Raw genomic sequence first — 16,847 nt, 5'->3', positions numbered from 1 at the left:
GAGATCAGTGAAGAAATAACTCCAGAAAGAATGAAGAGAGCCAAAGCAAAAATAGCACACAGTTGTGGGTGTGACTGGTGATGGAAGCAAGGTCCAATGCTGTAAAGAGCAGTATTGCATAGGAACCTGGAATATTAGGTCCATGAATCAAGGCAAATTGGAATTGGTCAAACAGGAGATGGCAAGAGTGAACATAGACATTTTAGGAATCAGCAAACTAAAACGAACTGGAATGGGTGAATTTAACTCAGATGACCATTATATCTACTACTGTGGGCAATAATCCCTTAGAAGAAATGGAATAGCCATCATAGTCAACAAGAGAGTCCGAAATGCAGTACTTGGATGCAATCTGAAAAACAACAGAATGATCTCTGTTTGTTTCCAAAGCAAACCATTCAAGATCACAGCAACTCAAGTCTATGCCTCGACCAATAACACTGAAGAAGCTGAAGTTGAACAGTTCTGTGAAGACCTACAAGACCTTCTAGAACTAACACCCAAAAAAGATGTCCTTTTCATTATAGGGGACTGGAATGCAAAAGCAGGAAGTCAAGAGATACCTGGAAAATTGTAGTCGCTCAGTCATGTCCGACTCTTTGCGATCCCTTGGACTGTAGCCCACCAGGCTTCTCTGTCCATGGGATTTTCCAGGCAAGAGTACTGGAGTGGATTGCCATTTCCTTCTCCAGGGGGTCTTCCTGACCCAGGGATCGAACCCAGGTCTCCCACATTGCAGGCAGACGCTTTACCCTCTGAGCCCAGAGTAACAGGCAAATCTAGCCTTGGAGCACAAAATGAAGCAGGTCAAAGGCTAACAGAGTTTTGCCAAGAGAACGCATTGATCAGAGCAAACACCCTCTTCCAACAACACAACAGAAGACTCTATACATGGCCATCACCAGATGGGTCAGTACCGAAATCAGATTGATTATATTCTTTGCAACCAAAGATGGAGAAATCTATACAGTTAGCAAAAACAAGACTGGGAGCTGACTGTAGCTAAGATCATGAACTCCTTATTGCCAAATTCAGACTTAAATTGAAGAAAGTAGGGAAAACCACTAGACCATTCAGGTATGACCTAAGTCAAATCCCTTACAGTGGAAGAGACTAAAAGATTCAAGAGGTTAGATCTGATAGACAGTGTACCTGAAGGACTATGGATGGAGGTTAGTGACATTGTACAAGAGGCAGTGATCAAGACCCAAGAAAAAGAAATGCAAAAAGGCAAAATGGTTGTCTGAGGAGGTCTTACAAATAGCTGATCCATGGCTGATTCATGTCAATGTATGACAAAAAACCACTACAATATTGTAAAGTAATTAGCCTCCAACTAATAAAAATAAATGGAAAAAAAATAGCTGAGAAAAGAAGAGAAGGTAAAGGCAAAGGAGAAAAGGAAAGATATACCCATTTGAATGCAGAGTTCCAGAGAATATCAAGGAGAGATAAGAAAGCCTTCCTAAGTGATCGATGCAAAGAAATAAAGGAAAATAATAGAATGGGAAAGACTAGAGATCTCTTCAAGAAAATTAGAGATACCAAGGGAACATTTCATGCAAAGATGGGCACAGTAAAGGACAGAAATGGTATAGACCTAACAGAAGCAGAAGATATTAAGAAGAGATGACAAGAATACACAGAACTATACAAAAAAGATCTTCATGACCCAGATAATCACAATGGTGTGATCACTCACCTAGAGCCAGACATCCTGGAGTGCAAAGTGAAGTAGGCCTTAGGAAGCATACTACGAACAAAGCTAGTGGAGGTGATGAAATTCCAGTTGAGCTATTTCAAATCCTAAAAGATGATACTGTGAAAGTGCTGCAGTCAATATGCCAGCAAATTTGGAAAACTCAGCAGTGGCCACAGGACTGAGAGAGGTCAGTTTTCATTCCAATCCCAAAGAAACGGAATGCCAAAGAATGTTCAAACCACCGCACAATTGCACTCATCTCACGTGCTAGCAAAGTAATGCTCAAAATTCTCCAAGCCAGGCTTCAGCAATACGTGAACCGTGAACTTCCAGATGTTCAAGCTGGATTTAGAAAAGACAGAGGAACCAGAAATCAAGTTGCCAGCATCTGCTGAATCATCAAAAAAGCAGGAGAATTCCAGAAAAACATCTACTTCTGCTTTATTGACTACGCCAAAGCCTTTAACTGAGTGGATCACAACCAAACTATGGAAAATTCTTAAAGAGATGGGAACACCAGACCACCTGACCTGCCTCCTGAGAAATCTATATGCAGGTCAAGAAGCAACAGTTAGAACTGGACATAGAATAACAGACAGGTTCCAAATTGAGAAAGGAGTACATCAAGGCTGTATATGGTCACCCTGCTTATTTAACTTATATGCAGAGTACATCATGCAAAATGCTGGGCTGGATGAAGCACAAGCTGGAATCAAAGATTGCTGGGAGAAATATCAATAACCTCAGATATGCAGGAAGCCAAGAAAAACTAAAGAGCCTCTTGATAAAAGTGGAAAAGTTGGCCTAAAACTCAACATTCAGAAAACTAAGATCTTGGCATCCAGTCCCATCAGTTCATGGCAAATAGATGGGGAAAAATGCAAGTAGTGAGAGACTATTTTCTTGGGCTCCAAAATCACTGCAGATGGTGACTGCAGCCATGAAATTAAAAGACACTTGCTCCTTGGAAGAAAAGCTCTGACCAACCTAGACAGCATATTAAAAAGCAGAGACATTACTTTCCCAACAAAGGTCTGTCTAGTCAAAGCTATGGTTTTTCCAGTGGTCATGTGTGGATATGATAGTTGGACTATAAAAAAAGCTGAGTGCCAAAGAATTGATGCTTTTGAACCGTGATATTGGAGAAGACTTGAGAGTCTCTTGAACTGCAAGGAGATCCAACCAGTCCATCCTAAAGGAAATCAGTCCTGAATATTCATTGGAAGGACTGATGCTGAAGCTGAAACTCCAGTACTCTGGCCACCTGATGGGAAGAACTGACTCATTGGAAAAGACCCTGATGCTTGGAAAGATGAAAGCCAGGAGGAGAAGGAGACGACAGAGGATGAGATGGTTTGATGGCATCACCAACTCGATGGACATGAATTTGAGTAAGCTCCGGGAGTTGGTTATGGACAGGGAAGCCTGGCATGCTACAGACCATGGGGTCGCAAAGAGTTGGACATGACTGAGCAACTGAACTGAACTGAGATTTAAAAGTAGAAGAAAGAAAATGAAATTACCCATAACCCTACCACCCAACAATGTCTGCCTTTAGCACTTCAAGTATATTTTCCCCCAGGCTTCCCCACCTCGAGGATACTTGTATCTGTGTGATAAACAGGCCATGTGATATAGCTATTAAGGCCTTGGGTTCTCTGCAAAGAATCCATTATACACTTTAGCCAACTCTGTGTGTTTTTCCAAGTAGGGAAAGGCATAGAAGCTTTGGGTAGGGAGAGGCGTAGAAGCTTCAACCACTGGATAATGAGCTGCAAGCCGGAGAAGTCAGCGGTGTCTTGTTCTGAGCACTTTTTACATGAAAATGAAGCTTCATTGGTAGATGGCCTATGGTGGTGACTCAGGAAGCAGCTGCTGGCGGCTTGCCCTGGGGGGTGCTGTCCACGGCCCACCTCGGTGTGTGCAGATAAAACAGTTGGCAACCCTGGGGCCCTGAGTGCAGACGGGAGCACTCGCAGAAGTGAGCCGAGCTCCACTGTCTTCGGCCCGGCCAGCAGGCTGTCAAGCCTTTTCAAGCCAGCATTCTATCAGTGACTCTGTCAGGGACCACACTCTGGTCTCATGTTGCTGATCCACATCTCGGAAGCCAGGCCAGTGGTCCTGTGGCTATAACTCACCTGGGAATTAGAAATAACATTTTATGATTCAGAAAGTGATTCCATGTGCCATTTAATACTAGTGCCAAATATGCAAATGGTGAACGGAATTCTTGGCTGGAAAAAGTCCTTTGTGCAGTGAACTTTCCAAACTGAAGCAAGCACAGTGGTGATCAGCCCCAGCCCCGACATCCTCGGATAGAAAGTGCAGCCAACAGCCATGAAGCTTATGGGAACGAATCAGGGTCCCGGGGGATTGGGGGGGGGGGGGGGAGGTTGTATTCACGACCACTCCACGCTGGGGACAGAAGTGTGTCCTGGCCCAAGGGCACAACTGTGCCATTGAAATGAATGACGCCACAAAGCCCACCTTGCAGAAGACCACGCTTTACAGTTTTATTTGCTGTTTCAGCAAGGGAGACACAGACAACACTGCCCTACCCCCCCTGCTATGAATCCCAGTGTGTGAGCAATTGCATAGTTGATTAGATTAATGGGCGGTGATGACTCAGGATCCGAAATGACGAGGCTTGTCTCTCGTCTCTTTCTCTGTGAAATTCTAATTTGTAGTGAGCGGTTCAGAACACTCAGATTTGAATTATTCTGTTTATGCAAAAATCACTCATTAAATAAGGATGATGTTAGTAATTTTTAAATCAGTTGTTTGAGTCAGCTTTACCCGTTGGTTTATAGACCAAAGAGGGTCAGTCACTCTGAGGATGCAGCTCTCCAGTCTTAAGTGAGCTGCCAGCTGGGCTCGGAGCCCTCCCCCGACCCAGACGAGGCCCCAGGGGAGCCTTTGTACTGCTGATTACCGCAGGAGAGCCGGAGACTTTGTTAAAGCTGCTGCTTCTCAGGCAGACCCGCAGACTGTCACACCTCTGGGTGTCTCCGGGCCTCTGAATCCTGCGGGCCGATGGAGTACCGCTGAATTGTGCCACTGAGACACACTCAATCTGAATTTGATTTAGATTCAAACATAGCTTGGGCTTCCCAGGTAGCACTAGTGGTAGAGAACCCACCTACCAATGTAGGAGATGTAAGAGACCTCGGGTTTGATCCCTGGGTCGGGAAGATCCCCTGGAATAGTAAATGGCTATCCACTCCAGTATTCTTGCCTGGAAAATTCCATGAACAGAGGAGCCTGGCAGGCTACCATCCGTGGTGTTGCCAAGAGCCAGACACAACTTAGCAACTGAGCCCACAGATACGATAAAGAGCATGAAGGTGCGTTCTTTTTAAGAGATTAAAGTTGCTTTTACACCAAAAATGAGGTTCTTTTTTCCATTTCAGTGTAAAACCTGCTCTGAGCCCAAACAGATCAGCAGCTCGTCCGCCATCCACGACAACCCCAACCTCATCAAGCCGATTCCAGTGAAACCCAGTGGGAGCCGGCAGCAGCGGGGCCCTCGGCCCGGCCAGGTGCATGGTCCTTGCTCTCCACCTGGTCCCAGTGATTCCTGAGGGACTTTGGCCCTGAGGTGGTCAGGAGCGAGGGGGTGGGGGGCTGTGCTGTAGAGGTGCCCTAGAATTGATCCAGGAAAGAGTGATTTCAAAGTGGAGATTTTGTCATTATGTATAATTTGCTCTTCCTACAAAGGGTTGCTGTTTTTACGTTTGGCATTTCCCTTACTCTGTGCTAATCCCTGTGAACTTGACTCCTTAGAGGTTAATGTGTTCCAAAAAGACAGCAGCCTAATACCACGTCAGAGCCAATGAGACCATTACCCGTTGGGCCATATCCCTCTGAGGTTGGCCACTGACAAGAGGCAGCCCTCCCCTTGGCACCCAGTCCTGGGCCATGTGCCCTGTGTGGGTGGGACTCCTGGTCCAAGGACTGGTGTCAAGTCCCCCTTTAGACCCCATGACCCGTCACTGTATTTGCGTCTAAGATACAAACATGAAACATGACATCAGTTTTTGTATGAGTATATATATTTTTCAGAATACCCCAGCATTAGCAAAATAGCTAATCTGCAAATTCCATCACTTGAGTGTGGGTATAACCAGTACCTATGGTTATTCCTCATCAAAAAAAAATTTTTTAAGGGAATTGTTGGTTTAAATCCACTTTAAAGATGAACTTGGAGCCAAAAGACATAAAGACTGGCTCATGCAAGTCTTGCATTCAATTTTTTTTAAAATATCTTTTCTAATTAACTTTTAGCTTTTATTATAAGTTTGCTTTTCGTGGAAATTGTTTACAAGAGAAACTGGAATATGTAACTTTAAGATACGCTCGTGTTCTCCTAGCCCAACCGCAGGGAGCAGCAGCCTCGAGGCACCAGGGCACGGGCAGGAAGGAAGAAGGCCTGTCGCCAGCCACAGGGGTGTTTACGCCTCTGACGGGCTTAGACCGACTGCTGTGTATTTGGATCAAGTTAGAGAGTGATGACTTACAACTTTCCAGCCCTTAATTTCTATCATTCTGTGGAAAACTGTCAGGAATTCTGTAACCCTTGTGTTTCTGCAATCGCTCGGTGTCTCGCAGTACTTTGCAGGGGGAGGCGTGCTTCCTGTTGAGGAGATGATCTTCCATCTGTGTCTGTGATTTTGCACACAGCCGTCCCCAGGCCCCGCAAGCATCTCCTGATTGCTCATCAGTCAGCAGATAGTGAGGGACTTCCACGGTGGTCCAACCATTAGGGCTCCGGGCTTCTGCTTGCAAAGGGTCTGAGTTCTATCCCTGGTTAGGGATCTGGATCCCACATGTGGCTTGACCCAAAGAAAAAAAAAATTCAACAGATACTGAAATATGACAGCCATCTTGGGGTGGGAGGGAGAAGCCTATGACAAAATTTGACATTAGAAAGGCGGTCCCAGATGTGTAAAGTTTATGATCATTAGGCTTTTCTATCCTCTAATCGACCCCTTGTAAATAGAAGTCATCGGGTGGGTAAGTTAGGTTTCGTTCCCCTCATCACACATAACCAGATCACACATGGACACGCTATCAGATGTGTGTGTTTGTTCCAGACCTCAGACCCGGAACCCCAGCACCTGTCCTTGACGGCACTCTTTGGGAAGCAGGACAAAGCCCCGTGTCAGGAGGCCACAGGGCCTCCCCAGACCCTCCCCCTGCAGCAGCAGCAGCCAGAGACGCTCCCAACGCGGCAGGGGGTCGTCCGATCCCTATCCTATGAGGAGCCCCGGAGACCCTCGCCCCCCGTCGACAAGCAGCTCTGCCCTGCCATTCAAAAGCTCATGATCAGGAGCGTGGACCTACAGCCGCTGGCGGAGCTGCCAGAGAACCGGCCCTGCACAGACGCCCTCAGGACAGCCTGCGCTGGGCCTGCCCGGACAGGCTCTCCCTGCAGCCGCGCACTCCCAGCCCCCGGCACTCAGAACCCGCTCCCGCTGCAGAGCATCCCAGGGGCCGAGAACAGGTGTGAGCCGGGGGCGCCAGCAGCTGCCAGCTCGGCCACCACCCACGCGGCCCCGGCCCAGCCCACCTGTCTCAGCAGTGCCCTCCCGCCCCAGGCTCCAGGGCCCCGGGCCCTCCCCAGACCCGCCCCCGCTGGCCCCAGCCCTGGCCATCAGCCAGTGGGGCCAGGTGAGCTGCTGCGGAGGCTCCAGGCAGTACAGCAGGACCAGCAGCTGCCTGTGCCCGGCCGCCCGGCCCTGGCGGCCAAGTTCCCCGCGGCCACCCCGAGCACCCGAGCGCGGAACCCCCTGGAGCCCTGGAGGGACCCGCCCCCCAGCACAGAGCAGCCGGCTCCCCTCCTTCAGGTGAGTGTCCTCCCGCTGGGGAGCACTGGGCAGGTCCATGCGGGACACGGCGTCTGCCTCCACCTCCTGCCAGGAAGGGGTCTGCTCTCTGCCCAGCGGTCTGGGAGCCCTCCTTTCAAGCACACTTCATTCCCAGAGAGAAGTCTCCTTGTTTCCAGGACATGGATACAAGAAAACCCTAGGTCTCTGTGGTTGGAGACTTAGTGTCTGAAATTGTTCAGGATGTCAGACCTCTGGCCCCCGCTGGTTATGTTGCTCACAGTAAACTGTTGGGTGTTCATGACCCAGTACATGCTTCTGGGCACTGGCTGCGGGCCAGGCCCCTCTGCACGTGCTGCGTGGAGGTGAGCCGGGCACCCTGTCCCTGTGGATGCCGCAGCCCCAGGGGTTCTTGAGGTCCTCTGGAAAGCGGGTCACCGACCCTGGAAGGCATAGTCTCCCTGCAGGTGTAGCTTAATGAGGGTCAGGAGAAGGCAGAAGCTGCTCCCTGCCCCCGCCCACGACGGACACACTGACTGCCCGAGAGGAAACGTCATTCTTAGAAATTCTCCGTCCTCCAGGGAAGCTGGTTCTCTGTGGTCACTAATAACTCAGGACAGTGAGTAAGCTGAAAGCTCCTCCATTTCTTCACTGCCCATGCGCGGGCAGCATCTGGAGATCTGAGGGTCTTTTTCCGTTTGGATTGGTACAGATTCATTGACAGTGCCTCAGCGTTCAAGTTTAGGAAGTTCTTGCTATGTATTATGTGTGTCCTTGTTGGTCCTTCCATCCTATTTCAGCAAGCGGCTTACAGCAGGACCCCAGAATCGTTCACTTTTAGGAACCAAGGCAGCAGGCATGGAGCACAGTCTTCATGTTGTCAGACTGTGGGTCAAAGTGCTCTTGTTGGCTGTTGATGGAAATCTCACCTCTGAGCACCTGCCGTCCTGAGACAGTGGCTGCTCCCCGCCCGCATCCTCACCCCAGCGTGACCATGCCCCCCTTCTTTGCTTGTCCCCGAGGATCCAGACCAGACACTAGGAAGCTGGAGTTAATGGTTGGTGGTCACCCTCATGGGCACGTCCCCCTTCCGTGCTCACAGGCCCCAGAGCCTGTCTCTACTAGCCACCCATGGAGTTACCTCGTCACTTCAAACGATGACCAGGGACAGTTACACAAACCACCCTCCCCCTCCGCCTGTTTTCTGCCCAGCACAGTGCCAAGAGAGTGACTGAGGTCACAGCAGCTCCTGAGGGGCCAGAAGACACTACCGGAAAACCTGGTTTTAGGTCTGGTAGCCAAGAGAGGCAGGCAGACAGGTCACTTGCAGGGCCTGCAGGAGTAGCCCCCTGGTTGCTGCACTCCCCCCAACCCTGGACCCGAATGCAGAGAATCAGGAGGTGGAGGGTGAAGATGTGACCCTGTGACCCTGCCCATCCTGCCCATGCCAGGCAAGGAACGAGGTGGTTCCCTCACAGTGGGAAGATGGGCCCCAACAGGCAGGGGCATGGACGGCCAGCCCCAAGGGAAAGGCCAGGTCCTAGATGCCGTCAAGTGGTGACTGGAAGTGGGGAAGTGAGGTGCTACTCAGAGGATGAACCTTCCTGCTGAGGGGACCGTGGTCACGACACCGAACGTCAGGCCGATGGGTACCCGGGGTGGGGTGGCGGGGAGGTGGACATGCAGGTGGAGCCGGCCTCCTGTGGGCTGCCCTGATGCTCGGAGCTGTGGACGGTTAACCTTGGAACCTGCTGTGTCCGCCTCACTGTCTGCACCCTCCAAGTGCGCCAGCTGCCCTCACCTGCCCACTTGTCTCTGCCTCCACCGGCAGGTCCTCTCGCCCCAGCGCATCCCGGCCGTCATGACCCCGTCTCCACTCATGTCGCCCCTGGTGTTTGCGCAGCCCAGCTGGGCCCCGCCACAGGAGAGGAGCCGTGCGCCCTTGCCCCCAGGAAACCAGGACCCTGCTGCCAGCCCCGCCGGCCTCCTCCTGCCCCTGCGGACGCCCGAGCCCCCGGGGACCCCCGGCAGCACCCTGAGCAAGCCGCAGCTCCAGGAGGCCCTGCTGCACCTCATCCAGGTAGGCGGGCACCGCCCCCTCCTCGGCCTCACCCGAGACCCTCAGGGAGCCCTGCCCACTTCCTGCTCCCCTAGAACCAGAGGGTGATGCAGCAGCTCAGCGCTTCTAGGTGAATGTGTCCACTTCTCCAGGTGCTGTCCTTGAAGGAGGGACTCAGTCCTCCAGTGCAGGAAAGGAGGAGGCAGGCGCCAGTTGATCCTGCAGCCACTGGGAGGGTCCTTGGTCTGGGGGTGTTGGGAACCAGCAGGAGTTGGAGAGAGGCTGCCGTGAGCCCCAGGGAGGGGGCAACGGGGACAGCAAGAGCGGCTGTGACAGCCCAGGCGTGTTTTACAGAGATCCTTGAAGCCTGCAGTGAGGATGGGGTGGGATGACTTCCTGTGCACGCTCATCCCTGTGAAATAACAAGAACAAGGACACTTGCGCAGAGCTGTGCCGGGCTGGGCCTCCGAGACCAGGAGATGGGGGCTGAGGGACAGGCCTGGGGGCACCTGCCAGCAAAGAGCAGAGCTGGGGCAGCAGCCCTCTGCCCACCCCATGGACCCGCCACGAGGTGGCTGGGCGGCCCAGACAGAGCATACCTCAGGACTCAGGGCAGGCCCTGAAAAGAGCAGGCGTTTGCAGGCAGACCCAGGCAGCTCAGCTCTCATGTTCAGGGGTCTTTTGGGTAAATAGTCTTTTGGGGTAAAAAGATTTTCGAGTTATTTTGCTTGAGTGTCAGGAGACCTTGAGAGAGCGGCCAGCACTTCTGTGCTCTCTAGTCTGGCTCAAAAAGGTGGAAGTCTTCTCTAGTCAGACTGTTTAGTTTGAAGGTAACGCATTTTAGAAAGGAGAGGAAGGGGCCAGGAAGCAGCTGAGCGTGAAAGCAGAGCAGACGGGAGATTTCTGCACCTCCCTGATTCATAGGAAGGGGATCCCCCTCCTTTTCCAGGAGCTGCTCGTGGTAAGTTCATGAAGACTTGGGGATGACATCTATACACTTCCGTGAGCAATAGACAAAAACCCCTTAAATGTGAATGTACAGGCACTTATTCCATCTAATAACATTGTCCAAAGTTCTCTGTGCAAGGGCAGAGACACTGCGGCCCCTGACACAGGGGCTGCAGTGACCCCTCCCCCGGGCCTCACTAGTTAGAGATCACACGTTTGTCCTCTGCATCAGCTGCTCCCCCGTGAGCCCCTGGGAGTGAGTGGGTGTGCGAGCTGTGGGTGGATCACCAGAGCACCACAGAGTCAGGTAGGGAGTCTCCAGCATCAGAAACAGAGAAAACCTCCATGGGTCCCTCAGCCCCCGGAACAGCCCCAGAGCCCCTGGCCTCACCACTGCCCACCAGCCAGGGCCAGAGCCCTCAGCTAACCGGGCCAGGGCAGGAGTGCACCAGCTCTGGCTTCACCAAGAATTGCCGTGAAGTCTTAACTTCAGCCCACAGCAAAGGCCGGCCTCCGTGGTGGTTCAGTGGAAAAGAACCCTCCTGCCAATGCAGGAGACCCAAGTTTGATCCCTGGGCCAGGAAGATCCCAAGCAGAAGGAAGTGGCAACCCACTCCAGTATTCTTGCCTGGGAAATCCCGTGGACAGAGGAGCCTGGCGGGCTCCAGTCCATGGGGTCGTAAAGAGTCGGACACAGCTAAACAGCAACAGCCACCCCTTGTGGGCGACTTGGGGGACCTTTCGGAGCCACTAGTGACTTCACAGCCAGGCGGGCAGGGTCGAGTGGGTCTTGTCCTCCCCGCGCAGTCTCCAGACGCCCTGTGTCTCTGCAGGCAGCGAGTGACCAGGCCTCTCTGGAGCCGGCCTCACTCCGTGCTTCCCCAAGGCTGGTGCCCCGAACTGCAGGCCACGAGCACCTGCTGCCCTCCCAGCTGACCACTGAGGACCCACAGCTGATTCACACACACCCACCCCAACCTCCACAGCCTGGCCTGCAGCCCCTCTGTTCACACAGGCGCTTAGAAGCCAGGCACTGTGAGCCCACAGGTGGGGAGGAGCAGCTGAGGATCCAGGTACCAACCCAACCCCAAGACAGACAAAGCCTCTGGTTTCTGCAGCCGAGTCTCACCCCTGGGGGCTTCTGATTCTGTTTTCCAGAATGATGACAACTTCTTGAATATCATCTACGAGGCTTATCTCTTCAGCTTGACACAAGCGGCTGTAAAGAAGACTCTGTGAAAGCAAGACGTTTCAAAACCCATGCCCGAGGCCCTCCGGCTCAAGGCTCTTTCTTGTCAAATGTTGTTTCCCTAAATGTTTCTGCCTTTTTTTACCAAAAAAAAAAAAGGATGTATAATATGAAGTAAAATGTTTCAGACTTTTTCAGTCACGCGTCTTTTTTCATCCCATCCTTCAAGGCACCTGGTGCCAAGGATTGCGTGTGTGGGAAAAGCCCTTTGCTCATGTCACGTCACAGCGAATGGTGAGCTTCAGCAGTGTTTGCTTATCCATCCTCAGCCATTTCTGGAGTATTCTCCCCGTGGAAAGGGCTCTTCCGGGAACGCGGTTTCTTTTTCATCAGCAACTGCAGTTTATTTCGGGACCTCAGAGAACATGCCAACCGCCAGGTGGCAGTGTAGGCCCGCAACCACCGACGCGCCCCACCAGCCTCGCCAGTAACAAGGGGAGCGATTTTCCAGACAAAGTCAACCTATCTGTCAACATCCATTGGCACGGATCGCTGGGCCCTTGATGGGAAATGCTTGCTGAAAGTATTCACCGCTGGTTTCTATGGGGGTCGTCCCAGGACTCCCACACACGTCCCAGGCTTCCAGCAACACAGCATCTGTCCAGCCCCTTCGGCAGAAGCCAGCCTCTGCTCCCAGGGGAGCACTGTGCCATCTTCAGCGAATAGAGCTGAGAGGAAGGCCACAGATCGTGAAGCCAGTTCTTGGCCTCTGCAGGGAGGCCGTGGCCCAGACGGGCTTGTGTTCACAGAGTCAAGGGGCCTGCCCTCGGAAGGAGGCAGGAGGGTGCTCTCCAGGTTGACCTAGTCCCTGCCGCACATCGGAGATGAAGTGAGCTTTGCGTTTCTACAGCCCTGTTTGTTCTCAGCCGGTAAAAAGATCTCCAGATGCCCACATGGGAGCCAGGCCTCGCCCTCCTTTTAGGGTCAGAAAAGAAGTGGGAGAAGTAGGTTTCCTCACAGCTTCTGCCGCCTGGACATGGACCAGGAGCACAGGCCTGGGGCAGGCACGTGGCCAGACTGGATCTTAGGGCACCTCCCCGCCCGCACCCCAGGAAAGGAGCTAAGCTTGCCGGGCCCCTCAAGTACACCCTGAGTCCAGGGACCTGCTGTCACCCCCTGACTCGCTGACGCAATGACAGACCCTTAGGGCACTTGAAGCTCATCGCTTACCTGTGCAGGATCTGTGTTCTTACTGGGCAGGAGGGCAGGGGGAGACACGCGGACCTGCTGCCCCCACACCAGGAACTACTCCCCTCGACCCCACACCCCCCATACTCAACCTGGAGCAAAATCAAGCTTCTCCCGAGCTGCAGGCCAGCCTCTAAAACAAGCCTGCATATCCTTGATCAGTGTTCAGGGTCGCTTCTCCAGCTGGGGGAAATGAATGCCACCGAAAAATTTCCCAATATATTTGTGATAGCAAATGGCTGATTTCTGAAATAAGCATTTTTTAACTTGATTTGGATAAATAAAATAGAAAGCCCAGTCAGAGCACAGACTGTGCAAAGACAGCTGGAAGGACGCTCCCCCAGCACCCCACCCCCTCACAGCGTGGTTGGAAGGACGCCCCCGCCCGACATGGTCCGACCCTCACCACAGGCTTCACTGGTCCTTTCTAGGTCAGCACCGCGGTGATCGGGTTTGAAAACGCATTCTCCATTCTTTCCTGGAATGAATCGCTTTGGAAGTGACAGGTCCAGTTTGTTCAGAACAAACACAGAGCCCCCTTCAAAGGGCTCTTGGAGGCGGGGAGCCGAGTCCCTCTGTGTTTGGGGGGTGGAGGCTGCTTTGTCCAAAGGCCTTTCTCTGGAGGGTTTAGGAGGTGGACTGCAGGGCCCCCTACACATAAACCCACTTTCCTTTTTCCCACCTCACCCCAATTCCGAGACCATTGCAGACAGCCCCGCTCTGCGTCGTCAGCTCCCGACAGCCCCTTGAGGCTGACGGAATCCCACAGGAAGAAGGTGAGATGGGTCCCCGGGCTCTGGACTTTAACCCTGGAGATGGGACCCAAGTCAGTTCTGCCTGGTGTGGGGACAACAAAGGACCTTGGTCAGACAGCCTTGCCCTCAAGTACTGGCTGAGGGACCCCGTCTCAGACGCTGCTTTTTGATTTATAAAGAGAATGCTGTACGCACCTCTCAGGTCCTCACAGGGATTAAATAGTGACTCAGGGAACTGCTGCCTCAGGCCATGAGGGCTGGAGGCATGGGCTCCATCCTGCCAGACGGAGGGCCCAGCTGGGACTCCCGTGACCTCGCCTACCGCCCCGAGGGGCACCATGGTGCCCTCTTCTCCCCTACTCCTGTATGGACGATGGGGGACAGTTCCCCTCACCCCTTCTCTTCAGAGAAGAAGCCCTGACCTTCAAGGCACAGCACCCCCATCCCCATGACCCAGCTGCTGCTGCTGCCACCACCCTACCCTCATTGCGAGGCCAGAAGAAAAAGAAAGTGTCAGTTGCTCAGTCATGTCCGACTCTTTGTGACCCCATGGACTATAGCCCTCCAGGCTCCTCTGTCCATGGGATTCTCCATTCAAGATTACTGGAGTGAGTTGCCATTCCCTTCTCCAGGGGATCTTCCCGAGCCAGGGATCGAACCTGCGTCTCCTGCACTGCAGGCAGATTCTTTACCGTCCGAGCCAACAGGGAAACCCTCATTGTGAGGCTGGAGGAGGAGACGCTGAAGGGACCTCCTTTCCTGGACCGTCTTTGCAGAGACCTCACTCTGCTCTCCCTGTTCATTAGCATCCTCAGGAACGCCCCGAGCCTGGCCCTGCGAGGACTGGAGAACGAGGCCACCTCTGCATGACCCCCCGGCGCCGGCAGGGACTCCAGGCCACGGGCCACATCCCTGGTACCGGGTGACTGCCTCTCCCTCAGACACTGGTCACAGCCCGCGGGTCCTGACCACCTCCCAGTGACCGCCTCTCCCTCAGACACTGGTCACAGCCCGCGGGTCCTGTCCCAGGACAGGCAGAAGGACGTGTGTCCTGCACAGGAAGATCCAGCCGCAGGCCCGCCCAGCCAGAGGACACATCGGCCCGCACCATGAAGGCCAGTGTCCCTGGCGCGGAGCCCCCGGGGCAGGAGCTGTCACGTCAGGTTCAGGCCTCAACGCCAGTGTGCAGGTGGCCTGGCCGGATGTCACCCAGACACAGGCGGGAGGGGAGCCCAGAACTGACTCGCGGATACGCAGTGTCCTCTACAACCCAGCTGCTCGCTCCCACCAGCAGAGCAGCCGCCTGCCCTTCCACCTGCCTGCTCCGTTCAGAGGGCTTCCCAAGTAGCTCAGTGATTAAAAGATCCAATGCCTGCCAGTGCAGGAGACCTGAGTTCAATCCCTGGTCTGGGAAGAGGCCCAGGGAAAGGAAATGGCAACCCACTCCAGTATTCTTGCCTGGAAAATCCCATGGATGGAGGAGCCTGGTGGGCTACAGCTCATGGGGTTGCAAAGAGTCGGACACACCTGCCCCCTGTGTCCTGAGTGAGTGAGCAAGCGCACACTCTCCATGCAGACCTATGCCGCCACCTCCTCTTCAGAGAAGCCGGGTGCGTCCTCGGCCTTGGTGCACAGAGCCGTCTCCAAGGTCTTGTGTTGTCAGCAGCCAGCAGGCTCAGCAGCTCTGCTTCGTGGAATAGCCTGGCTGCACGGGGTGGGGGTGGGGAGGTCCCCAGCATTTGCTGAGTGCCTGGTTTTCTGGTTTCCAATGCTCAGAAACTTTTTTTTTATTTCCACTTACAATTGGGGTGGGGGGGGGGCGGTGAGAGAGGTGATTACAAACACTTGGTATATTTACCTCAAGCATGAGTATCCAGATAGATTTTCACCAAACTGAGTTATGAGTAATGCCTCCCAACAGAGCCTTGCGAAAAGCACACAAATAAAAACTCTGTGCAGACTGTGGTCCTAAAACACCAGGGGTAGGCTGAAAGCCACGCACGGCTGACCAGCCGCCTGGTGGCAGCTCTGATCACCATGCAACCGGCCCTCTGGGGAAGTTAACTGGAACACTGTGGGAGGGAAGAGAGAATGTTCTGGATGGTGAGAGGGGTGGGAGCCAGCAGTTGTGAACCAGAGACTGCAGCAGCCAGCTGGGGCAAATCAAGGTGGGCTTCCCCGAGATGGGCAGGCGCTGGATGGACATGCAAGGGGGCGGCGGGACCTTTCAGGTCTGGAAGACGAGGTCCCAGCCAGCTGAGCCCGCACGCGACCCTGGAAGACATAACCCGACCCTGGGTGGGGATGATGTTCTGAGGACCAGGGCGCCGCCCAGCAGCCAGGTGGCCAGACTCCATGTGTCCTGTGATGGTGAGCCCGGGGGTTCCAGGAGATCTCTCCTCCCAGCCCCGTATCCTCCCTTAACCGGGAGCCCCTGATAAGCCGTCTCTGTGTGTCTGCCTCAGGGAGAGTGAAGTCGTCACTGGAGCAGAGCAGTGTTTCCTGGGCGGGCCCCCGCCTCTTTGGGCAGAGGGGCTATATCCCCGTGTCTTTCCTGGACAAGCCCCTGGCAAGCACACTGCCCACCCAGGGTCCCCAGGGTCCTCCTGAGGGACGAGCAGCCACTTTGAAGTGGCCCCTCCAGTGGGCACCAGGTTTAATCGGTAGAAATGGGGCAGCAAGAGGCCTGGGACCACCCCCCCACCACTCCCCACTGCCCAGGCCCAGACGCCATCGGGGCCCTGCCCAACGTGCGTGCCCAGAGCTGGGCGGCAGAGGACGGAGCAGGGTCTGGGAGACCCACTTCTCGGGGGCACTGGGCTGTCAACCATCTACAGACCTCACCCTGCTCTGGACATCGGCATCCCCGGTGAGAAACTGCGGGGGTGGGCTTGGTAACAGAAGGTAACCAACGCTCTGGGGCGCACTCTGCTGTTCCTGGCCCAGCGACCCAGCATCCGGGCACCGCTGTGGCCACTTGGTGCATGAATATCGGTTCAGAACTCACGGGTCCTGGGGGACTTCCCTCCCCGTTCCCCCAGGGAGCAGAGTCATCACATCCACAGCACGACAGGTTTAGCCCCCAGACTTTGGGGAGTGGGAGTTTGCGGCAGACAGAGGT

General features: G+C 53.9%; 1 protein-coding gene across 2 annotated transcripts in view; it reads left to right on the top strand.

Moving 5' to 3' along the window:
- DCP1B (decapping mRNA 1B) overlaps positions 1–11,907 on the top strand; it is a 42,500-nt gene extending 30,593 nt beyond the window's left edge. The window contains exons 6-9 of one of the 2 annotated variants that reach the window (XM_065943160.1): positions 5,113–5,241; positions 6,796–7,548; positions 9,359–9,607; positions 11,693–11,907. In XM_065943160.1, coding sequence (XP_065799232.1) covers positions 5,113–5,241; positions 6,796–7,548; positions 9,359–9,607; positions 11,693–11,773 — 1,212 coding nt within the window. In that variant the 3' untranslated portion in view covers positions 11,774–11,907. The other variant, XM_065943153.1, reaches the window with a different exon arrangement.
- Positions 11,908–16,847: the final 4,940 nt, after the last annotated feature.

This window comes from Muntiacus reevesi, chromosome 1 (assembly GCF_963930625.1).
Source record: "Muntiacus reevesi chromosome 1, mMunRee1.1, whole genome shotgun sequence".
NCBI classification, from domain to species: Eukaryota; Metazoa; Chordata; class Mammalia; order Artiodactyla; family Cervidae; genus Muntiacus; species Muntiacus reevesi.
The sequence above is the reverse complement of the archived record's forward strand: the minus strand, read 5'-3'. Positions and strand labels throughout refer to the sequence as shown.